This window comes from Thamnophis sirtalis, unplaced genomic scaffold (assembly GCF_051295495.1).
Source record: "Thamnophis sirtalis isolate CommonGarterSnake01/CBP01778 unplaced genomic scaffold, rThaSir2_p1.2 scaffold_10, whole genome shotgun sequence".
In the NCBI taxonomy this organism is placed as follows: domain Eukaryota; kingdom Metazoa; phylum Chordata; class Lepidosauria; order Squamata; family Natricidae; genus Thamnophis; species Thamnophis sirtalis.
The window spans coordinates 18,672,112-18,697,494 of record NW_028261390.1 but is presented as its reverse complement, the minus strand read 5'-3'; the positions used below and the strand labels follow the sequence as shown (position 1 = coordinate 18,697,494).

Below are 25,383 nucleotides of genomic sequence, written 5' to 3'. Positions count from 1 at the left end.
TTCACTGTACCAGTCTTTTGGTTTGAGAACTGCTGCTCTTATAAATGACTAGGTATGTATGCATCTGTGTATTGCTGTATTTCCTAGCATCATACCTCCAACTTGTGATTGTATAATATTGTATGACTAAATATGTGCAGAGAATAGCACAAGTAGTAGGGATTTGGATGTCATGACAAACAAAAATTGCCTGGAAGTTGCCATTCCTTTTCTTTCCTTGATAATCTTGCCCACTTTCAGTTAGGATACATATGATTACCTGAGAGGTGAGGTCTGAACCTTCACTGCAATGAAACTGTATTGGCTTATGTCTTTGCACCCATATGATGTATATAAGGAGATATGAGCAAAAAATTATTGATCACTTGCAAAAAGAAAAGAGAAACTGCCTTAATGGTGGATTGTTGTGCAAAGGTTGTGTGCAAATTCATCAGTAAATATTTCCTATGCTCATAATGATAGTTTGCAATAAGAACCTCTATCTGTGGCTTCATAACATGTAATTAGCCAATTCTAGTGCTAGTTCAGGTTTTTCAGCTATGTTCAAATATCTGTATGTTTGTGTATGGGAGGACATTCTGGATGAAGAACAATCAGAACTAAGAGCAAGTCAATTATCTTTTCCTCCTAAATTTCTCAAAATCTGCTCTAGACAAAACTTTTTGAAGAAGATATTCATGTAACACAGGAAGAAAACAGTTTGATCATATGAGCAAACCTTTGCTCATGAAACTTTGGATTTCACCCTCTTGTAGTACTTACAGAATCTACTATTAATTAAACCTGTGTAGATTTGCTTTTTTCTAAAAGCTATACTTATTTTTCCATTTGAATAAAGTGAATAGAGATGTCTTACTAACAAGACATTTCTTAACTGTTTGCTAACCTTTCACATAACAATCTGACAATCTGCAGTTTGTTCATAAGGTTTTATAAAACTTGATTAAATATGCAAGTTTCAGTTGGCAGGGGTGCTTTGTGAGTATAAATACATTTATTTTCAAGTAAATACATTTAGAATTTATTTGACCTGTTTTGTCTGCTTTAAAAATCTAAATGGACTTCAGTGTTAATTCTTGGAAGACCTGATAATGTTTTAAAATCAAGCTTTAAAAATCTGTCAAGAGATGCCCAGTAACAAAAATCCTTTAAAAATTAGAATGGCATCTTTCAAAAGAGATCTTATTTATCTGTACATTTATGGTTAGGAATAAAGAAAATAAAATTTTAATTTGTAATGTACCTAATATCAGACTTATATCAAAATAAACTATTTTCAGTGTGAATAGATTGTATCTAATTATTCAGCCGAACAAAGCACAGTACATGGAAGCAACAGCACAGAGACTCTGTTTGTAAAATTCTCTTAAATCCTAAATCAGAATTTACAAGTCATAATGTTTAAACCAAAACTGTAAGTCTTAACCCATCAAGTTAATATGGTTTGTTTTGGCATACTATGTCAATATAAGTGTGTTTGTCAAATACAGTTTAATCTGTTGGGCAAACAAGTCTTATTCTTCTAATCAGATTCCTTTTATCTAATGGGATTAAAGAATCAGATACTTTTAAAGTATTCTCAGTTTATATTTGAGTTAGTCCTGCTATACTATAAAGACAGTTTATTGCATTTACAGAAGAAAATTTAATCAACAGAATACCTATTGTACTTCTCTCCTGTGCAGCCAGTAGTCTTGGTTTCCATGATATATTCCAAAGATTCTCCCAACCTTAAATTTAAAAGGAAGAAGAGAAAAAATGATTGAGTGTGAATATATTTCTGCAACCTTACTTGGTCTGCGCAGAGGACAAAGAACAAAATATAACAAAAAGTAAAATTTGGACAAAATAATAAAATGACTTTTTGCATGACAGGATTACAACTGGGTAACTGTTCGTAATAGCAGGTTTCTAGCCTGAAAGGAGACAAACCACTTATTCATTGAAAGCTTGATCTCTAATAGGAGGTAGAGTAAAGGTATATCATCAAGTAAGTTTTTAAAAGGGCAATGAAGAAATACATGGAGTAAGGTCTCAGGTTCACTGTGGTCTACAGATTTCATTAAATTTTATGAAAATTTAATGAAATCAAAAAAGAGGGAGTCAAACTATTCTTCAAGGCACCTGAGGGTAGAACAAGAAGTAATGGGTGGAAACTAATCAAGGAGAGAAGCAACCTAGAATTGAGGAGAAATTTCCTGCCAGAACAATTAATCAGTGGAACAGCTTCCCTCCAGAAGTTATGACTGCCCCAATACTGGAAGTTTTTAAGAAGATGTTGGATAGCCATTTGTCTGAAACGGTATATGGTTTCCTGCCTAGGCAGGAAGTTGGACTAGAAGACCTCCAAGGTCCCTTCCAACTCTGCTATTGTATTGTAAAATTCCCATCCAATACTATCAAAGGTAGAACATTAAAGTGGGCCAAAAAGAAGGCTGTACAGTGTGTTGAACAAACTAGATTGAATTGATAGTTTGCAGGTTGAAAAGATTTTCAAGAAGAAACCCATTCTTGTAAATTGCCTATAGTGCTCAAGTCTGAACCCAATGGCATTTACTTTATTTTCTTTTGCAAATCTTGGCTTTGGCTTTTTCTAGGAGTGAATATAAAAAGCCAATAGAAAATAGAAACTTGAGCCAATAAGAAACAGCATATCCAAATCTCACCTCCAGAGGATGATTCCTGTTTCTGTGCAAATAAAACATTTGGAACTGAACCTGGAACCTTTGTGCAAATACAAAATGAGTGGGGGGAAATCAGATTATCTAATTCTTATGTTTGTTTTCATTTATATTCAATATAATTATGTGGAGATAGGATTCTCTTCATAGCAAAATGCTTTCAAGCAGCCTGTCCTATTTAGAGGCCTTTGGCTCATTTTGCAAAGGAGTCCTGGTCTCTTCTGAAACATCTCAAATTACAGAATGCTGGCTTCCCTTTTTTCTCCCAATTTCAGATGGCTTTTGCAAATTTATACGTATTTTGAAATCTTTATTGAATACCTATGCAATTCATTATAGTGAAGAAAGCCTTGTTTCTCACAACTATTGAAAGAAATGTCCTTTTAGGTTCAGCTCCAAGTGGGGAAAAAGACACTGGAGACATGGAGGCTGCTTGGAAAGATGGATTAATGGTGGACAGGACCACATGGCTTGAGTCCTGAACAGAAAAGGTGATCACATGCTTCAATGTTGGGTGAAGAAGAGGGGAGGGAAGGGCTGAAAGTTCCTGGCTTTATACACTGTTTGGCCCCACCTGTTCCTGTGTAAGAAATGTAGTGATTGGTTGTCAGACTCCCATGGGGCCAAGTTTGAGTTTCCAGATGCCATGTGGTGAGTTTCTCTGGAAGGCTAATCCTTCCTTTATTATGTAAAGTACACTAGCTGAGGCTTTAATGGCTCCTTGACAAGTTGGTGGGGGGAGCTACTTTGTTTTTAAAACATGTTTCTCCCTTTTCATATCCAGGGAAATAAAATATTCTGCCTCTTCAATATTTCCTAGGATATTTCATTTTTCTAGGAAAGGGGGTTGCTAACTTCCTACACAACAAAAGAGGGTTCCAAGTTAAAAAATGATTTAGGAAAAATATTCCTCCAAACCAAGTAGCATTTCTGCCCACCATGCTGCCTTAAAATGGAAATACAGATCGTCCTTGACTTATGACAAGCCCAGAATGCATGTTGCTAAGTGAGTTTTGCCCCATTTTACAACTTTTCTTGCCACATTTGTAAAGTGAATCACTGCAATTGTTAAATTATTGAGAGGATCGGTTAAGTGAATCTGGCTTCCCCATTATTTTGCTTGTCAGAAGGGCACAACAGGGTCAAATTCCTTGCGTGTCCAATCACACTTGGCCAATAAAGAATTCAGTTCAATTCAAGAAAGGATGCAAAAGGAGGGACAGAATGAATTGTGAATGGCAAAAAAATATTTATTTTAAATAATTAAATAGAATCGTTAAATTGTCCCACAACGTATTGTCTCGCGGGAGTTAGCCGCGGCGAGTCTGTGGCAAATCGTCCCTCGAATTCTCTTACCCTCCCGCCCTTTTTTTAGTATCTCTAAGCAGCGTCCGAGGATGCCGCTGACAAGGAATCACGTGGGAGGCGGAACGCGTCTCCTCACGCTGTCCCAAGACCCCGCCCCTTTTTAGTATATCTATCAGCCTCGCGGGCGTGGCCGGATGTGACGAGTCACGTGAGAGACGTGCGTAGCCGAGAATCACATGACGGCGGGGACCCCGGAAAGCGACTCGGCCGCAGAGTCAGGCCGGTGGGTGAAAGCGTTAAATGCCGGAAGAGAGTGGAGGTTGGTATAGGAGTAAGCGGTTGCCATTAGTCTGAAGGCGGCGGGGCGTGTCGTCCTTTTCACGTACTTAACTTCGTTATTAGAACTCCTGATCCTCTCCTTATTTAGGGGGATGAGAACCTCCTTTTCCGTATTTCCCGGGAGGACAGGGGTAGTTAAGGGGCTTCGGGATCGGAGCCAATTAATGCCCAGCCTCTTCATCGCCTCGAAAACTTCGTTGCTCCTCCCTAATATATTCCGCTGGTCTTTTTCATTCTGTGCCTTATTTGTGGTTGCTTTTTTACTTCTCTTTTCTTCGCCGCCCCCCCCCCCCTTACATCCATGCAGTTTACCTTTGCAATGATACGGAACTGATTGGGATTGCTTTTGGATTTTTTCCCCCTGCTTATCAGGCAATGGGCAAACCTGGAATTATTTATTTTATTTTATTTATTTTATGTATTTTTTCAAGCATGCATTAGATAACAGATATAAGTATAAATACGATTATAAATACATGGAATGAATACGAATGCAAGGGAATATTAGGACAGGGGTGGTAGACACACTGGTGCACTTATGCATGCCCCTTAAAGACCTCTTAGGAATGGGGTGAGGTCAATAGCAGACTGTCTAAGGTAATAGTTTTGGGGGTTTGGGGAAGAAACCACAGAGTCAGATAGTGCATTCCAGGCATTGACAACTCTCAACAAGTCGTATTTTCTGCAATCAAGTTTGGTTGCTCTCTCATCCAAACACTAACGAGGCCTAACATTGATCTTTTTCTGAGCTAAGGTATCACTCATAGATCTTTTGGCAAAGATCCAATGTAGAGCCTAGAGAAAATAGGCCAAGTGATAACCACCTATGCAGTCACTCTTTTATTTATTTCAAAATTAGCTGGCCTTTGAATTCACGGTAGGTTTGACTTTTCCAAATCCAGAATTCAAAAATATTTATTTCACAACTGTACATCATCACTGGAAAAGTTATTTTTTTTATCATGATCACTGTGGACACGGTCACTGAAGTTTATCTGTGCTTTGTAATTGGGTTGATATTTGTCATTATATATATTTGCTGTTAGGGATTATCTTTTCTAGTGTTCAGGTCATTTATCTATTTTGAAGCCTAAGAAAGCAAAACTTTCCACCTAAGAGGTAAAAGGTACCAATGGCCTGGTTAAGGTAATTGATACCAAATTTGAGAAGCGCAGATTGACTCAGTGCAGCTTTCCCCAGCATTTTCTAGAGGGATAGATGTCAGGGCTGTATAGAACTCCAAATTCAAAGGGGAAAAAATAAGTTGGACTGTGTGAGGGCATGTAATTTGCATCTGTTGACAATTCATATTTTCTTGAATGTTGTGGAAAAATCACCCACTCAAATTAGAAACCAAAGTATTTGAAGATACAATGTGCTATAAGGGAGATAGGATGGAAATGAAATTTGAAAAAAGATTGTGCAGACAGAGGGAGAGAAGGTCCCAAGTGCAAGACTTTTACGTTTATAGATTATATATATTTGGTCAAATACATTTGACACAGAAAGATAAAAGAACAAATACAATTACACTGCAACCCTTCTGGAATAGATTGATAACGCATTAAATTGACTCCCCTGTTAAATTGCACACTTGTAGTAGCCTTCTGGATATTGACATATACAATAAACAATATTTATTTTGTAGTCTCCGTTTACATCATTCAGTTTCTTCTGCCTAGAAAGAAAATTGTTTGGTTTGTTTTAGCTGTCTCCAGTCTGGGATGAAATATAGGCACCAAGTATACAAATATAATCCTGTCTATTAGCTTCATAAAGAATCATACTTAAATATATTAGTATTTGTATTTAATTTTATTATGCCTCTACATGAACTTGTACAGTGGATCCCAGAAAAGGTGTTTTTGAATTAAGGTAGTATTAACAATTAAAACATGCATGCCCATGCATTTTTATAAATTAACACGACTAACGGCATATTTAAAAATTGAAAAAAATGAACAAAAGGTAATTGTTTACAAGCCTGACAAAGATAAACTTAGGCAAAACAATTTTTAAAAAGCATCTTAATGGGCCATTTTTTACCTTTGAATCCAGATCATTGTGCAGCCCCAGTGGCTATGTTTTGCTTGCAATAGAAACAGCAAAGAGTCTGATATCTCCTTAAAGGCGAACAGATTATCTTTTCTAAACATATATCATTTTGACTTTTCAGTGGGCTGGCAAGTCATACTTTTTTGAGTATCATGGCAGATGTAAGTATGAACATCCTTACAATGATTGGAAACTGTTTTGTAACAAGTTACATACTGAACAATTTCTACTAATGTTTATGGAATATTTATTTCACTTATTCTAGTCTATAACCTATATTGAATTATAATTCATGAGTAATTGGTTCAGATATGAGGAACAATCTGCCCATATGGCAGCTCAGTGGTACAAATTCACTTGGCCAATGTGGCCGAGAAGCTCAGGATGAGAAGGTTGTGTATTGTTTACTTGTTTGCCTATAATGATTAAACTTATGATCCTAGCAGTATTTAAGAGTCACGGCCAATTCCTAAACAAATATCATCCTTTCTAGTGACAACAAAGCATTGTTTCTCCAAAATCTAGTTTAATTCAAAATTTAAGGAGTATGATCTCTTATTAAGTAATATAAGTGGCTAAAAATACTGCTTGCTTTGTTTCACTCTAGGATTTGAAAAGGTTCCTGTATAAAAAACTACCAAGGTAAAATGCTTATTATTTTTATACCATATAAGCAGGTAAACTTATCAGTGTAAAAATGCTCTGAGTAATTTCAGAAAACTCTTAATGCTTTTGCAATTCTTTCCATTCTGATGCCATTTGAATGTCATGGCAGGATGACATCAGTTTTACCAATGAGTCCTCTAATATATGAAATATCCAGATGCAGGTGCAACTGGCTGCTCCTTCTAATCCTTTGGTCAAATATGTAACTCCAGGGCAATTCCTGGCCAAAGACTTAAGTTGGTCCCACTTGAAATAAATATCATATAAGAAGTATAATCTTTTAGGTCTACTTCATCAATCATTTTAAAAAAGCTTTTGGAAGTGGTTTTCTATTTAACTTTGTTGTTTTTTGTGTGATATAATTTGTCTGCAAGAAGTGCATATTCAAAAGCAATATGAACATCTATTGGTACAGCCAAAACTGGGGAAAATATTTACTTCATTGGCAAGCTGTAAGAAAAGAGGAGTGATTTTTTTTATATTAAAGATACAATCCCAGCGGAACAAATTTATACAGATGACGAGGGAAGAATTTTGATGGTGGAAATTATGGACAACAATAAGAAAATACTTTTAACAGCAATCTATGTCCCCAATGATAAACAAGATGAGTTTTATAGAAAACTACACAGAAAAATAATTGATTTGGACTATGCAAATATTTGCATGATGGGAGACTTTATTGGAATTGTAGACGGACTAAAAATTACAAAACACACACACACACGCACACAGACAAGTTAAAATTTCTTTTTTGATAGCCCCAAATTACAAATTGAAATCTGATGGGCTCAATATGTAAAAGGGTTCCCCCCCCCCCAACCCATCCCTTTCCATCACAGCCTTTGCTGATACTATGACAATGTATAGTATAGAAGGAGGAAAAGAGCAGAAATATGTATCACCCATTTCCGAGTGGAGAAAATGGAGTTTCCAAAAAGCAAATTCAGTAGAGAAACCACATTTGCTTAACAGTTGCAGTGATTCATTTAACACCTGTTGCAAAAAACAGGTTGTAAAATAGGGTGAGACTCACTTAATAACCACCTTGCTTAGCAATGGAAAATCTGCTCCCAATTGTGGTTACAAGTCAAGGACTACCTGTATGGAATTCTTTAGTTGCCATTAGCTGTTTAGTAAACATAACTTGTAAATATTATATGGCCTCAAAAGTGTTGATAATATAAACAGAATGAAGATAGTGTATTTCAATTCTCTTTTCTTCTCTTGCATTCTGGTTAGAATTTATGGCTTTCCCAGGCTATCACAGAGACCTAAAATCTGTTTAATTTCAGAGTTAAACTTATAATAAGCATTAAGCAAGCACCTTCAGACCATATTTTAGGAATAAAAGGTAGAGGTTCCCCTCGCACGTATGTGCTAGTCATTCCAGACTATAGGGGGCGGTGCTCATCTCCGTTTCAAAGCCAAAGAGCCAGCGCTATCCAAAGACGTCTCCGTGGTCATGTGGCCGGCATGACTAAACGCCAAAGATGCACGGAACGCTACTAACGTCCCCCCAAAGGTGGTCTCTATTTTTCTACTTGCATTTTTACATGCTTTCGAACTGCTAGGTTGGCAGAAGCTGGGACTAGTAACGGAAACTCACTCCATTACACGGCATTAGGGATTCAAATTGCTGAACTGCTGACCTTTCTGATCGACAAGCTCAGTGTCTTAGCCACTGAGCCACTGCGTCCCTTATTTTTTAGGAATAAAAATCCTCAAATAATGTTTACAAAATAATGTTTACCGTTGAGAAAACTATATGATTGTCGGAAGCTATTCGATGTGAGGTTATATCAAGAGTTTCAGATATTGTGCTGCGACCAGGAAAATAAGATTCAAATTTTCATATACCCAAAAATCTGATTAGATTATATTAGATTTGCCAGTCACACACACTTGGCCTAACTTACCTCCAGGTTAATTTTTGTGATGATAAAATGGGGAATCACCTTAGCTACAACATAAGGAACCCCAAAAAAATTTGGGGGGGGGAACAGATCAAATTATTTTATAAACGTATTAACAAGTTTTAAATTGCTATGTTTATTAACTAATTAAAAGTAAAAACCAAGGAGGCAACAAACTCAAATGGCTTACTGTCTTTCTAAGCAATCTCTTATTTCTTTTTAGTGTTGAAGGACTTCATGCTATTGTAGTATCAGACAGAGATGGTGTACCAGTAATTAAGGGTAAGGAATAATCAAAGAGGGATAAATTGGTGGATTGTCCCTTTGCAAATCGATTATTGCATCTTCAGTATTGAACTGCCTGCAGAAGAGCAACATTCCAATCAAAACTGAGATGACAAAAGGAAGATGTTTCATCTTAAATCTACGTTTCAGTGTGTAGCTTCAGCCGGATTTTTTTCAGTATTATATAATCTAGCAAGCATGAATCTGCATTAATCATAATTTGGTTACTCCATTCTCGTTGGCCTTTAGCATAGTTGTTGGTCAGCAGGAAACGTAATGCTGGTTCATCAGCCATAATGCACTTCCTTAATGTGATTTATGGAAACTGTGACTTTGAGGAAATCATATGCCAACTTTTTTTGTGGGTGGTTTGAGTTTGAGTGACAATGTGGGCTCATCATCTCGTGTTCTACGAGGGATGAGTGAAAGCAACTTGTACCAAAAGCTAAGCTGTACATCAAACTTAACAACCAAACCTCTTCTAAAAAGAGAAAGAGGTTTGTCAGATCTCCCAATTACTTTTGATTTGTAAGTTTAAAATGTACTGGTTGACTATATATTTAGGATTTTAATTTCACAGAGGACTGCAGTGGGTCGGTTTTTGAAAAATACTGATGCAAGAGTATTCCTTGCTCTTCCTTGCTGTAATCACAGGTGTACCATATTAAGGGAAGAGCCAATCCTGTTTCCCAAACTTTCTCCAAATGAATGGGCCATTTTTTTAATAGGTCAGGCTGAATTTGCGTACGCAGAGTGTGCCCAAGTTAGAGATAACCGAATTATGCTTTTTGACTGCCAGTACTGCTTTTAAAACTCGCTAGATCTTGTCTGGAATTTATACTGCTGTCCAAGAAGATGATGTTTTGCATTCCTGTTTATTCTATGAAAATTACAACATAACTTCTTTTTCTAGTTGCCAATGATAATGCCCCTGAGCATGCTCTTCGGCCCGGTTTCTTGTCAACATTTGCACTTGCTACAGATCAGGGCAGCAAACTTGGGCTTTCCAAAAACAAAAGCATAATCTGTTATTACAACACTTACCAGGTAAGAAATTAGCCAACAAAGGTTGCCAGCAGGTAAATAAGTATAAAAATGCTGCAAAAAAGGTTTTGAACTGGATCAGTTCAGGTGCCACAGAAAAGCCTGTTCAATATCAGCGCCTATCATTTTAAAAATTTGGGAGTTTAATTGGCATGATGCATGAACTTAAGTCGCTAAGGCAGTGGTTCCCAAACTTGGCAACTTTAAGACTTGTGGAGTTGAAGTCCACAAGTCTTAAAGTTGCCAAGTTTGGGACCACTGCGCTAAGGGATTAAGTCAACCTGGGTTTGTGGTTTTGTGTGCTAGTTGAATCTGGATTCAGTAGTTTGTTTAGCGAAGTATTGTATGTTCAGGTATGCAGCTTATCGCAATGTATTAACCCAACCAGTATAAAAGATGTATGCAATGTAAAAAGAAACAAGAATGTTGTTTTTGAAATAGGGTATTGTGAGGTTTCATATACAGGTAGTCCTCAACTTAATAACAATTGAGCCAAAAAATTATGTTGCTAAGTGAGAAATTTATTGACTTTTGCCCCATTGTACAACTTTTCTTGCCACATATGTTAAGTGAATGACTACAGTTACTAAATTAGTAGGACAGTTGTTGAGTGAATCTGATTTCCCGTTGACTTTGCTTGTCAGAAGGTTGCAAAATGTGATCACGTGACCCTGAGACATTGCAGCCATCATAAATGTGAGTCAGTTGTCAAGCATCTGAATGTAAATCACGTAACCATAGGGATGCTGCAACGGCCGTAAGTGTGAAAAATGGTCATAGGTCACTTTTTTCAGTGCCGTTGTAACTTCAAATGGTCACGAAGTGAACTATTGTAAGTCAAGGACTACCTGTTTTTAGATTTAGGTGTGACCTGTGTGTATGTACCTATGAATATATGTAGAACATATTAGTACTTTAAGGATAGGAATAGAGAATGGCTAATTGCTAATCTGCCAGCTAGCAGGCTATACAACCCAAACAGGTAAACTGGCCATTAACAAAAACACTTAATATTGAATTTTGAAGTTGTATTTCTTTTCTTGTAGGTGGTTCAGTTCAATAAACTTCCTTTGGTAGTGAGTTTTATTGCCAGCAGCAACGCCAATACAGGTATATTTTCAAAATTGAAAAGTCCTGTGTATTCAGCATTTCCATACTTAGATTTAAAGGATATGGTCTATGCCCATTTTTTAAGACACATCCAATTTTTGCAAATAATTGTGAAGTTAGTCATTCCTGTCGTAAGGAGTAAAAGCTAGACCTAAGTTGAAAGCCTTATACCAAAGCTTTCACATATTATCCTTGGTCAACATTGGCGGCAGAACTAAACATTTCAATTTTCCTCCAATAGGAAGGGAAATATGTCGTTCTAGCAGTGATACCCTTCCTCACCCAAGTAATAAGTTCTTCCTAACACTATGAAAGTGAAGTAACTCTCACTTGTGCCAGTTATTGATTTAGTAGTGCCTCTCTATAAAATCTTGGGCAGGGGCGGGCAACTATGGACCCTTTACAACCTGTGGACTTAACCTCCCAGAATTCCTGAGCCAGCATAATGTAAGTTGTAAGATTGCCCTTCTAAAACAATAGATTAAGATGGAAATTAAATCTTGCCTTGCTTTCTTTCATTCCTGCCTGAGAGACAAACGTTCATCTCATCTTCTTTGCCTATCTTTATGTAGGACTGATTGTAAGCCTGGAAAAAGAGCTGGCTCCTTTGTTTGAAGAACTATGGCAAGTGGTGGAAGTCTCTTAACTCAGTATTTATATCCAGAGCACAGCAAATCTTTAATATGAAACAGGGAAAGATTCAGTCATTTTCACACTGTATAATGAATGTCTTGGAGAAAATGTCACTTTCTCTTATTATATGTTAAAAACTGTGCTGGACTGAAATATAAGGTAAATGGGCTGTAGCTTTTCCTGTATATCCTAGATTGCTGGGTTTATTGGTGAGCATAACAACTCCCATGGAGTTAACTTCAATCTAGCACATATTTCACAGTAGAAAAAAAATACTGTGTATAATAATTGTGTATAATATGCCATCCACAACTTTTTCACTCTACCAGCAATATGTTGCCTCTGTCTAGGTAAATGGAGACTAGTGCAAACATACATTTTGCAGTCAAATCTTCCTTTATGCTTATAGAAGAAGAACATTATGGGGAAAAGATACGTTAATACTGGTATGCAATCAATGGTTCTTTGTTTGGATAACAGAATTTTAAACTTCAGAGTAGCTATTTGTAAACGAGTAGCTACATGCTAGCTGTTTCTGCAGAGTTTAATCAGTGCATTCTCTTTCTGTATTCTTTGTAAAACTGATGTTTTGAATACATGTAATTATGATACTTTGCTAACTTATCTGGCTTTGTATGTTCCTAAGCAAATCTGAATAAAAGAAGCAGGCAAGGTGTTTAGTCTGATCATTATCACAGAGTTAGATATTGCAAAGCAACATTATTGCTGTCTTTAATCTCAGTATGTTCATTTATATAGTGTTGTTGCCTTGGAGTGGGGGGAGGAGGCGGGGCAGTCAAACTGGTCGTATTTTTTAAATAAGAGAAAAAATTTTGAAAGTTGGAAAGTATAAGAATCATAATATATAAAAAGGAATATTCTATATATGGAAGAAAGCCACTTTGACAGGACATTAGCAGCTACATATACAACAGCACTCTAACAAATATTCAAGTGAAGAACAGATCAGGCATATAATGGAGTCTAGACCAGAGCATTGTTTATCTATCATGGCAGCTTTCAGATGTGTAAACTTCAACTCCCAGAATTCCCTAGCCAGAAGACCATTGTAGAGAAATCCAGAATTTGAAATGTAGACACCTGGAGATTGCCAAGATTGAGAACAAGTAGCTGATGTCCAAGATCCATTCTCACTCTTACATATTCTGATTTGGAAGTTGTCGCATTTGAGAAACATTGAACCAAGAGAGTATATGAGTATTTTTCCCCTTCAAAATCCAGTAGTGGAAATCTCATTTAAATTAAGAGCAGTACCCTAACCCTAGCCTCAGAGCCATCATTGAGAAAGGAAGATTAGTTATGTAAAGTTTGAAAGTATTTGTATTATCACCAATGTCTTATCCACTGCACAGCTAAAATTGTATTTTCTTTTTGTTCCTGGTTTATTAGAAATTTTTTAATAAAAATATAAAATATACAATTGGTCCCAATACATATTTGTACGAGCCTTCATTCACTCTTGTTCTTACAAACTCTGACAACAGTGTAACATTTTGAAATGTTCCTATTGGTAAACATAAAAACATTAAATAATAAAACATATGAGAAAACATGTTTTACAAGATTAAAAAATACAATAAAATGTTAACAAAAGTGAAAGCCATAGTTGGTTGTACATATCTTGGAATTCTTAAACGGTATTAATTCTAAATAGTAGTTAATGGAAATTAGTTAAATAGTAATTATACATGAATGCCAATTTGTTCCTTAATATGTATTGTTTTGTACTATATTTCTTGTTGCACTACTTTGCTTTAAACCCAAGCTGTCTGGCCTCTAAAAATGGATAGGTTTGAGTTAGTGGCATAGAACTTCACAATATGTGAAATGCATACACTAAGAGAACATTTTATTTCATCCTTCCAAAGACATTAGCTGACAACTGGAGGTAATAAAAAGCTATGCAGACTTATGGTTTGATTCTGCAGGCTTCTTACAGTCTAGCAAAGGGGGCATTGCTCTCACATGACTTTATGTTTAAGTATGTTGAATATTTGCAGAAAACGTATTGCTGAACCAGGATCAGAACACAGATGTGCATTCAGCATAAAGCTTCCCATATATACCAGTTTCTACTATAAGGCAAATATATTTAAACTGTAGCTGAAGCTACATCTTACCATCTACGCATGTCTTGAGACATGTGCAATTTCTCTGTGTCTTGGAAAACAGCTACATCAATTTGTCTGCATGGAGAATATCCATTGTGGCATTTTGAGACCTTGCAGTAAATAATGAATGATGGCCATGGACACAGCCTTTAGAAGCACAGTACTAAGCTTTTCCAGTCCAGAACTGACTTCTAAAGTACCATCTCATTTGTCACAATATACAGGTAGTTTTTGACTTATGACCACAATGGAGCCCAACATTTCTGTTGCAACGCAAAACAGTTGTTAAGTGAGTTGTGCCACATTTTACAACCTTTTTTGCCGCAGCAAACCATTGTGGCTGTTAAATGAATCATATGGTTGTTAAGTGAATCCAGCTGCCCCCATTGACTTTGCTTGTCAGAAACCAGCTGGGAAGGTTACAAATGGTGATCACATGACCCTGGGACAATGCAGCTGTCATAACTACATGCCAGTTGCCAAGTGCCTAAATTTTGACCACTGGGATGCAACGATGTGAGAGCCAGTCATGAGTCAGGTTTTCCAGTGCCATTTTAACTTTGAACAGTCACTAAAGGAATCATTGTAAATCAAGAGCTACCTGTATTCCCAATATTAAAAAAAATATCTTACTTGCCCATAGAAATGTCCCACTAGCAGTAGATTATCTATGATTGCTCATCAGGGAAGTCAGAATTAGAGAAGTTCTGAGAAAATGATTTTGAACTGTTATGAAATCAAAACTATTATTTTAAAAAACTCTGTGCAGGTAATGTGTTTTAATAGGCCAGAGTGTAAATGGTTTGAAGCATACGGAATGGCAGCCAGGGATGAGTGGGTTTGCAACTAGTTCTATGAAACTAGAAGTACTTTGACTAAAACTGCTTACAAAAGAACTAGGGAAAACCTGGCAGCAAAGGCAAATACAGAATGCCAGTAACTACTGGATATATCCAAAATAATGAAATGTTGAATAGGTGAATATCCATCTTCCAAGGTAATCGTCTTCTGCTTTAACAGAGTGTTCAAGAATGTTCTAGAAATAAGCTGTCGGCAAGTCGGCACCTGCAGAGCTTAAAAACCTCTGAACAGATCTGGTGCAGCACTTCATGCTGAATAACGAATCTGAAGGAGTGTGAATATGAACCGATGTTGGTTTCTGTACAGTTAGTATTTATTTCTAGCCAAAAGTACTATGGCCTGAGTCATGTTGGCGTTTTTTTCTTATCTGGGACTAGAAAAAAATGTAAAGGGGAGAAAATATTTGTTGAAATGAATTTGTAAATAAAAGTCAATTAAAATACCATGTAATTTAAGAGCTTCTGATATCCTCAGCATATTGCTAGGCTACATCTCCCATCTCTAATTAGTTCACTATAGTATAAATCATATACAATAAGTAGTATATTAGGAGTATATTCCTGGCTGGTTCAGGAATTCTGGGAATTGAAGTCCACTGGTCATATAGTTGCCCATCCTTGTAGTATAAGGTAACTAGCAATAATTAGAACTATAGCCCACCTAGAAGACCTGTTTGAAAGTACGATTTGTTCAAAGTGCAGTGAGTCTCATGTTAGTATAAGGTTGCCATAAGCACAATATTGTTATTGCAGTTGCTGAATTGGCTGCTCAGAGGCCATGATTGGGAATAGCCTCCCTTCGGAGAAAAGCTTAGCATCCTTATCACCGGCCTTCTAGAAACAAGTGTAAAATGTAAGTCTTATGAAGGGCATCGGGGGATTGAAGTCAGCTTTGCATTTCTATTTGCTATATTGATATTTGTTTATATTACCAACTTTTATTGTTGCCGCAAATATTCAATATGTCTTATAAATGTCAGCCGCTGGGAGCCCTTATTATGGCTGGATATTAAATAAATAAATAAAACTAAACAACACTACAAGAGGACCAATAATGGACAAGACCTCTCAACTTTATATATATTTAAGCAGGATTGACTGAACAAAGGTGAAAGAGGATAGTTTGATAAGACACCAAAATATCAGCATTACCGAAAAGAAGGCCATTGTCATAACAGAAATTGAAAAAGAAAATGGGTCCTATCATATAAATGACTATACGTGACTCGCTTATTTTAAGAAAATTCAAATTATTCTCCCAAATCATTTTGCAACTTTTTGTTTTATTTCTCAGACCGAATCATTAAACTTGGTGAATTCTATGCACACTTTTTTCTTTTAAAAGTAGTCACTAAAGCAAGTGGGCTGAGCTTTTTATTAGGCTGTTTTACTTGGAAAATGTAAAGCAACAATTCTGCCTTGGTGCTATCATCATCCCATATCTCTTGATTTCAAAGAACAAAAGATTTCAAACAAACCATTTTCAATAAACTGCAAATTTAGCCTCACGCCTATTTTCTCATTCCTACCAGAAAGGCAAATGACTCAGTTTTTCCAGAGCTGAGATTCTCCATTCAGCATTTAATTCAAATCAATTCCTCACCTATACTAGTCTTCTCATTCACTAAAAGCCTGTCCCTGCGTCATAAAGCCTTAATTCACATGACTTCCCACATTGAGCACCATTGTGCAGTATTAAAGGGTCATTTAAAAGTCCAAATAACAACTTGGGGAGGGGAGGGCACCAGCTAAGCTCCAGAAGACTGCAGAGACACACTATGGAGAAAAGTGAAGTTGAGTGTGATCTGTGACATGCATGGAAGCATTGGACCTTCGTGATTAGTAGTTTCATTTCCTTTTGGAAAAAGAACATAGGAAACTACCGTATATCAAGTCACATTCTTGGGCGATCTAATTTGGTGGTGTTTGTACAGAGTGCAATTGCTCTTAACATCTGTTTGTTATCTGGAGTTAAGAAGGATTGAACTTTGAACCGATACGGATAGTCCTTGATTTGCAATGACAATTGAGCCCAGAGCTTCTGCTGCTAAGCAAGGCAGTGGTTAAGTGAGTCACACTCCATTTTATGACTTTTTTTGTTATCATTGTAAGTGAATCACTGCAGTCATGTGGTCATTAAGCAAAACTGGCTTCCCTCATTGACTTTGTTGTCAGAAGCTCTCTAGGAAGGTGGCAAATGATAATTCCAGTCTTCTTGTAACTGAATGGTCACTGAATGGTTGTAAGTCAAGGACTTACCTCACCTGTATAAGCACCTGTATAAGCAAAGAAGCAGAGTAGGGCATGTTTAAATGTCCATGAGTATATGTGTTGTAATTTTTTTCTTTTTAAATATTTCTAAGCCTACCATTGTGGGATTAAATTAGAGAGATCAGCATGGTCAGCATGAACTATTATGTGTCACCATATTGCTACCCATTTAATTCTAATCAAATCTTCTATGATATACATTTCTTTACCAGTTTCCACTGCAATATTTTAATCCACTCATCAGCTTCTACTCCAGTCTTTGCAAACAGGTAATACGTCCGCATTGGAAATACTAAGCTGTAAAATATAAAATTATAAAAATTCTGTGTCACAAATATAAGGAAACCATAGTCATCTCCAATATTAATATTCAATTTTTCCAAAGAAACTGAAGCTAAAAATATTATTTGATTTATTTTTTAAAAATCTTACTTTTCTTCTTAAAAGAAATAGAAAATAATTGAGGTAAATATTTGAAATTTGACCAAACCCTTATGATAAATAAAATAATAGCATTAGTTATTAAAAAAACAAAACAGAGAAAAACTTATCAGCAGTAAAGATGCATCCAAAGTGCTCCATTCATTGTGAATCAGAGATAGTACCAAATGCACAGCTTTCCAGAGTATGACATTCATCAGGCCTAACCAACATATTTGGGAAAGGGCTCCAGCTTGGGGAAACTAATACAAGCATGTCCGGATTTTATTTCTGAGAAACAGTGGAAGGTAGGGTTGCTATTTTAAAAAAATAAAGTACAGGTAATCCTTATTTAGTGACTGCCTCATTTACAACCATTTGCAGTCATATTGGTGATGGAAAAAATAACTTTACAAACAATCCTCACATTTAACAATTTTCAGCAAAGGAAAGCTGAAGCAAGATCATAAACATTAATACAGTATCACTTAAAGGCTGCTTTGCCAAAGAACTGTGTTATTGGTAACAATTGTGGTCTCTAAAAGAGGATTCCCTGTAAGCTAAATGCATATTTTGTTATAATTAAAGTAGATTTACAGAATTCAAAGGGAGTAACTCTATTGAGTTAAAACACACGCCAGTGGTGGGATTCAATTTTTTTTACTACTGGTTCTGTGGGTATGGCTTGATGGGCATGGCATGGCTTGGTGGGTGTGGCAGGGGAAGGATACTGTAAAATCCCCATTCCCTCCCGATCAGCTGGGACTCGGAAGGCAGAGAATAGATGGGGGCAGGGCCAATCAGAGATGGTGTTTACTGGTTCTCCGAACTACGTAAAATTTCTGCTACTAGTTCTCCAGAACGGCTCAGAACCTGCTGAATGCCACCTCTGACATGTATGGTCCAAACCAGTGGCCAAAAGCCAGGTAGGAGCAGGTAAATAATGGAAGCTGCTACTGAGCTTGTTCGTTAGAATGGCTAAAAATGCAGCTTTTTGTTTCAGTCTTATGCAACACATACAGTATATGCAAGTGGAGCTAAACAATCAAATAACATGCATGGGTAACCTGCTCTTTCCTAATTAAACTAGAATTCTGGAATTTGAGCAGAGCCCGTTTCTAAAGCTTTTAGGAAAAGAAGAACAAAAGGAGAGCAGGAAGCAATTAGTTCTGATGGCAAACTGACAAATCAAGGAAAAGCAGCACAATGTCTTAATTGAATCCATGAGCGATAACAGTAATTTGGTAAGCAGTGAGGTAAAGAAGAAAAGGTTTACACAGAATAGCACTGAGAAATTTTTAAAGAAAGAAAAGAAACACTAGGAGACACACTAGGATACCCCGAAGTTGTATTTCAGCCTCAACTTACCAAAAGCAATTCACTTTTTCTTGGGAATAGTCAAACTGCACTGCTGAGCATTCAGTTAGATCAAGTGCTCTGATTGGCTCTGTGGACTTGAAAAAATATTATTTTTGAAACAATTGTTCTGTTTTATCATTTAAAATGGTGACCCACCTCGCCCCATCACAGACATCAGGTAAGGAACAGAACAGTAAACAAGACTCTACAAACAAAGATTATTTTGCACTCACTAGTGAGTTTGATTTAATACATTGCAAAAGATCTAGTGCAACTGGAAGGAAAAAGAAGATCCTTTAAAAAAGAAATCCAACATGGGTGGATTTTCCTTTTCCTCTAATACTGTGTTTCCCTAAAATAAAACCTGGTCTTATATTTTTGGTCCACCAAAATAGGCACCAGGTCTTAGTTTCAGGGAGGTCTTTTATTTTTCCCCATTGTTCCCCATACCGGAAAGAGTGGGGATGGTGAGCTGACTCTCTCTCTTAATACCTCCATGGCCTCCACAAAACAGTTATCTGCACCACTTTCATCCTCCACAAAACAGCTGAGCTCAGCTTTCATGTCTTCACTAAACAGTATATTCCTGTCAAGCCTTCAGCGTTGCAATCCTGGGATATGCTGAAGGCTTGTGGGGGTAGCCTTTCTGGCAATCAGCAGGAAAATGAGTTGGAGTTTTTTCTTGCCTGTCCTCCTTTTCTTAAGCTCAGCACAGACTGAGATAGCAATGAATGTAATTTATCCTTCTATGGCTTTAGGCCTCTTGTGAGTACATTTCTATAAATGAGGGGCAGCCCAGATTTTTGGGCCATGTTTTAAAATTGTTATTAGCCTCCAAAGCCCACCAGATCTGTATCACATCATCTGTTGTGGTGATAGCAGTGGGGCAGAGAAACCTCATTTTATTTTGCAGAGTTGAGATGTACATAGCAAATATGATTAAACCTTGACACCTTGTAGAGGCTATTTTGGTGTCCAAAATACATAATTACAATACAGAAAATAATTTTTGCCACTAAATTTCAGGGGAAGCATTTGACGGTTAGGGGGGAATGTGCAATCTGCATTTCCTTACTCTGCTATAAAGGAAGCTCAGTCATTGATAGAAGAGAAGTGGCATGTAAGTGTAGCGCGCTAACTGAACTAGAATAAAAATAGCAGTGAATACAAAGTCCATGTTGCTTGGCTCTCAGTTTTGCAATAGCTATTTTGGAAACACGGAGCAAAGAATATTTCTAGTACCTCATAGATTGGTTTGCATTAACTCTCACAAGCAACAGAGTAAAACACAACTCACCGTCTGATCTTTGTAGTATTTCAGCTCATTCCTATGCAGTGTAAACCATCTAGTTTTCCAGTTCTAAAAGAATCAAGAGAAGGAAAATTTAAAGAAATTCAACACAAAAGAAGCAACACATACTGAAAAAAAACTCTTCTCTTTCTTTCCTTCCTCAACATGATACAAGTAGTTCCCGACTTATGACTACAATTGAGCCCAAAATTTCTGTTGCTAAGTGAAACAGTGAGTTTTGCCCCATTTACGTTTCTTGCCCCAGTTGTTAAGTGAATCCCTGAAGTTGTTATTTAGTGAATATAAATCTGGCTTCCCCGTTGACTTTGCTTGTCAGAAGGTTGCAAAAGGTGATCACATGACCCCAGGACACTACAACCGTCATAAAAATGAATCAGTTGCCCAGCATCTGAATTCTGATCACATGACCCTAGGGATGCTGCAATGGTTGTAGGTGCGGAAGGCACTAAACAAATTTGGAAGGTACCGGGTTGGAGAAGGCTACTTGAGATGAGGTTTAAAAAGAAAAAAAGAAAATGCAATGGTAGGATGGCTCAGAAGAAGATTCTAGAAGTAAGGAAGACCAGACAAGCAGATTTAGTAAGTGAAAAGGAAGAGGGTGTTGCAACCTTCTACATGACATGAGATGTGAACAGGAAAAGACAACAGATGAATCTACATGAAAAAGGAGAAGTGAGTTTGAGGCCATGCACAACTCAAGTGAGATTGGAGATTAGAGAAAAGTTATGGGTAGTCTTGCCTTAAAGTCATAAAGAGCATGTAAAGAGGCTGAGATTGGCTACTTATTTATCTGATTTGAGAATATTCAAAAGTCAATTCAGCCAATACATTGAATAAGCTGTAACTCTAAATTTAATAGAAAGCTGGGTCTAAAATTAAGTCCTAATTATCATAACAACTGTTTTTAATCACATAACTCAACCATTCAAAATAAAAATCTTTTTCTTTCTCTTACTATGAATATGTGTGGCTGTGGCTTGATAAAGCCCATATCAGTATATTCTGCATGCTGTCTGGGGAATTCTGACAGTCCACACAACTTAAAGTTGCCAAGGTTGAGAAACACTGCCTTAGAGGTTTTCGAAGGTTTATGCTGTGAGGTCAGCCTGGAGAGTTAAGTGGCCACATCTGATTCAGAAAGGGACAATTATGAGAGAACCGGGAAATGAAGAGACAATTCCCAAAATGATACTGAAAGAGGAACAAGTGAAACAGCAAACAGATTTTGGCAGAAATACTACTCAAACAACTCAAAAAACATCCATAGACATAATGCACATTAAATGGGGGGAAGGGTAGCACACTGTTGGTTTTTCAGCATTTGAGGTGAAAATCCAAGAAGTACACCAAGAAGAAAATGTATTTTTAAATAAATATACCATTTGCTACCTTTCAAAATGAGCCATTAAAAGCAGTTTCATAAGGCTCTCTACTTCATACAGCTTTCGTTAAGATAGTATCCCCCAGGAACGTTGGACTATAGTTCCCATCATAACCATACTGGCAGGGGATTATAGGGGTGACAGTCCAACATGCCTACAGGATGCTATGCCAAGGAAAAGTAAATTTCTTAACCATACAGCGATTGTTGGATATTATACAAACATGTATTCCAGATCCTATTTTGCTCACACATGCTCAATGCAATTTTCAAGCACTGCTCCTTAGCATGTTTGATTTTTAATGTGTAAGGGAAAAAAAACAATAGAACAACTTTTCGATTGCTTACCTTAACTATTTTGCCTTGCTTTGTTAGATAACCTTCTTTAGTCCCTAGCTGTAATGAAACACAGGAAAATTTAATAGGATAGTTGAAAAGGATGTCATGGGAAGAGGGGAAGGAGGGAGGCAGGTAGGTCATGTTAAACCCAAGTCTTTTCAGAGTCTTGATGTGGCTGATACAGCAAAAGAGGTTGATAGTTTTCAGCTGTAATTGTTCCTTTTCTCTTATAAATAAGTTATCTGCTCCCACTTCCCAAGAGGTTCATCTCACTGTACAATTATGCAAAATTTATTTTGCCAATAATTTGGTGAAATATTCCCTCTGGCAACATGTATTAAAGTGGGTGCTGACTATAATGTATGAAATACATATTGTAAAGGGATGAAACATAAACACTAGACAACTGAACATACTTTGTTCATCAAAATTCATTTGGTTTATCAAATCAATCAACATTCATATACAACACCCAGTTAGGGCAAAATGGAATTGGGTCATCTGCAAATCACGGCATCAGAAGGAAATCCAGCCATTAACTTAGAATATTGTATGAACTAAACATCCCATTGAATACTATTGAGAATAACATATGATATAAACACAGTGGCTGTGTTTTGTTAACCAGGTTTAAAATTTAGACCATTGTATGATCCCAGCCTTCATGTTCATGGATCTTTATGCTATAAGTTACATTAATAGCTGGTGTAATGGCTCAATGGTTAAAGATGCTGAGCTGGTCAGCTGGAAAGCTGACTGCCCAGGTTCAAGACTCAATCACTCCATGACAGAGTAAGCTCCCATTACTTGCCCCAGGTCCTGCCAACCTAGCAGTTCAAAAGCATGTAAATGCAAGTAGATAAATAGGTACTACTTTGGTGAGAAGGTAACAGCATTCCACCAGTGTATAGTCATGCTGGCCACATGAGCATGGAAGTGTCTTCGGACAACGTTGGCTCCCTTGGCTAAGAAACAGTGATGAGCACCCCCACCCTAGAGTCAGACATGATTGGACAGGGGAAATCTTTACCTTTAATTGCTGAAATGCACCATGTGGAGGAAGAACATTTTCTCATTAAGACCATCTTTCCCAAACAGATATCTTCTAGATTTGTCAAGTCTTCAATCCCAAGAACTTCCAGCCTGGATGCTTTCTTCTAAAGCAGGGGTGTCAAACTTGCGCCATCACAGTAGCATCATGTGATGTATTGGGACTTTTTTCCCCTTCAATAAACCAGGCAGGGGTGCGGCTAGCACGTGATGCCTCTGGCCCGTGGGCCGCAAGTTTGACAGCCCTGTTCTAAAGGATTCACTTCAGTTCTAATCAAAACCTTATCCTAATTCATAGTAAACTATGGAAAACTTTCTTTTCTCCAATTCATAGCCCAAATAGAAACTCACCGACGGAGCACTGGGAATGAGGTCAATTTCTGTTTTTCCTGTCTGCATAGCCGTGTGGACTCGCACAGATTCATAAATGGAAGGCTCTTCTACTTTCTTGGGATATGGATACTTCAATACAATCAAAGTCCCTATAAGAAAGAAATCCCAAAGTAGCCCATAAAAGTGAATTCAGAGTGATGTCCCAAAGGTGCTTTTTAAGAGGCAACTAGACTTTCTTGGTTTTTTTCCTATCGCTTCTCATCCAACTTCATAAACGCATGGCAGAACATAGGAGAACAAACCCATCAGGACAAGAGTCAGCAGTCCATCTGCATTTAAAAGGCACAGGCCACTCTTTTGAAGACAGCAAAGTTCACATTTTGAAACTTGAGGACTGCTGGTTTAAAAGAGGGGCCAAAGAGGCCATCTATGTCACAACTGAACAGCCCTCTCTCAACAGAGGGAGAGGGATATGACATCCTCTATCTCCAGTCTACAACATAGTCCTTTCAACAGTTCCAAGAAGGCTTCTTGAAAAAGCATATAAGGTCCAACCATGACCTAGATGACTGAGAATCTCTACAGACTATGGTTCTATGAATTGATAGTCTGTATAGTCTGTATGAATTGATATGTAATGGGATGCACACAGACACACACACACACACACTATATATATATATATATATATATATATATATATATATATATATATATATATATATATATATGTGTGTGTGTGTGTGTGTGTGTGTGTGTGTGTGTGTGTGTGTGTGTGTGTGTGTGTACATACATATATATATATATATATATAGTGTGTGTGTGCATCCCATTACATATATATATACATATATATACATATATATATACTTACAAAGCCATTACAACGTATCACTTACTATATATACCTAGATCTAACATTCTGTTCTATAAAAATTAAGCACTTAGATAACTTAACAAAGTATCAAAACATATTTGTCTATTTTTGTTTTACATTTCTCCCTTTATCTCGGATTCACCAAAAACTTACTGAGATCTCCTTCAGATTCACCTTAGCCCTATTCTGAGCTTCGTCCTCACCAATCTAAAAAGTACATTTTGCAAAGTATGTCAACCCACAGGGAAGTATCCCTGCACTTTGATGTATTTTGGCATGGACCTTCTTCCCAGCTAAATAATTAATAAAGCTCCAACAAGGTACAATACATAGATATCTTACCTTATCCTAAAACCTAAACAAGTTACCAGTTGAAGCAGAGACTACCAATCTTACAGTTGTCAGCTAGTTAGGAATTGAACAAGCAACCCAGAAAAAGGTAGTGACCAGCCATTTCTAGATTGTTGCCAAGAAAACTACATGGCATCTCCATGAAATCACTAGCTGGATTTGACTCAAAGGAGACCTTGCTTATTATAGAGTCCTTGACGCTCTCTAAGCTTGGTTCTTTGCTTGCAGACATTTTGTTACCTGACATCCGCAGTACTAGTGAGTGTGGACTTTGCTGCCTGTTTTTACACAGTAGTTTGCTATGCCAATGTTTGGCAGGGGCGGGAAGGGGCGGTTCACCTTAGAAGTTCCTTGCTTAGGGTACTGTTTTCTGCTTGATTGTCTGGTCTTACTTCCTGCTTATCTGGGTGAGGGTGTGTCTGGTCTTTTTGTTTCCTTTTTACCTTTTTATTGTCTCTTGAATGGTGTGTAAATCTGGTTTATCTGTATGTATCTATTGATGACTGATTTCTCTCAGCATGCAGGGATTCTCTATCATTTTTGGATTATTTTGGTCTGGGATGCTTACAATCTTTCAGTTGAAATTATGGTTGAGACTGTCCATGTGTTGTGAAATTAAGGGCTTGTCACGTTTTTGCTTATTTTTTAATAAAAAGTTACT

General features: G+C 37.1%; 2 protein-coding genes across 8 annotated transcripts in view; one reads left to right on the top strand and one right to left on the bottom strand.

The window, feature by feature from the left end:
* Nucleotides 1–4,178: 4,178 nt before the first annotated feature.
* LAMTOR3 (late endosomal/lysosomal adaptor, MAPK and MTOR activator 3) lies at nt 4,179–12,711 on the top strand. Its single transcript, XM_014068241.2, has 7 exons — nt 4,179–4,308; nt 6,505–6,544; nt 6,991–7,025; nt 9,189–9,247; nt 10,164–10,297; nt 11,341–11,404; nt 11,977–12,711. The coding sequence occupies exons 1-7, from the start codon at nt 4,226–4,228 to the stop codon at nt 12,048–12,050; spliced, it is 489 nt and encodes a 162-aa protein (XP_013923716.2). The 5' UTR covers nt 4,179–4,225; the 3' UTR covers nt 12,051–12,711.
* A 929-nt stretch (nt 12,712–13,640) lies between these two features.
* DAPP1 (dual adaptor of phosphotyrosine and 3-phosphoinositides 1) overlaps nt 13,641–25,383 on the bottom strand; it is a 43,965-nt gene continuing 32,222 nt past the window's right edge. For all 7 annotated transcript variants that reach the window (XM_087724140.1, XM_087724142.1, XM_087724146.1 and 4 more), the window contains 6 exons: nt 23,513–23,643; nt 22,121–22,168; nt 20,377–20,439; nt 19,089–19,174; nt 17,510–17,597; nt 13,641–15,403 (listed from right to left, as the gene is read on the bottom strand). In XM_087724140.1, coding sequence (XP_087580266.1) covers nt 15,350–15,403; nt 17,510–17,597; nt 19,089–19,174; nt 20,377–20,439; nt 22,121–22,168; nt 23,513–23,643 — 470 coding nt within the window. In that variant the 3' untranslated portion in view covers nt 13,641–15,349. The remainder of the gene's footprint in view (nt 15,404–17,509; nt 17,598–19,088; nt 19,175–20,376; nt 20,440–22,120; nt 22,169–23,512; nt 23,644–25,383) is intronic.

Excerpts from the sequence above, each read along its gene's own strand:
- LAMTOR3 (XM_014068241.2), top strand. The coding sequence starts at position 4,226 with ATGACGGCGGGGACCCCGGAAAGCGACTCGGCCGCAGAGTCAGGCCGG. Across the intron at positions 10,298-11,340 it reads GTTATTACAACACTTACCAG|GTGGTTCAGTTCAATAAACT; the intron begins GTAAGAAATTAG and ends CTTTTCTTGTAG. Across the intron at positions 11,405-11,976 it reads CAGCAGCAACGCCAATACAG|GACTGATTGTAAGCCTGGAA; the intron begins GTATATTTTCAA and ends ATCTTTATGTAG.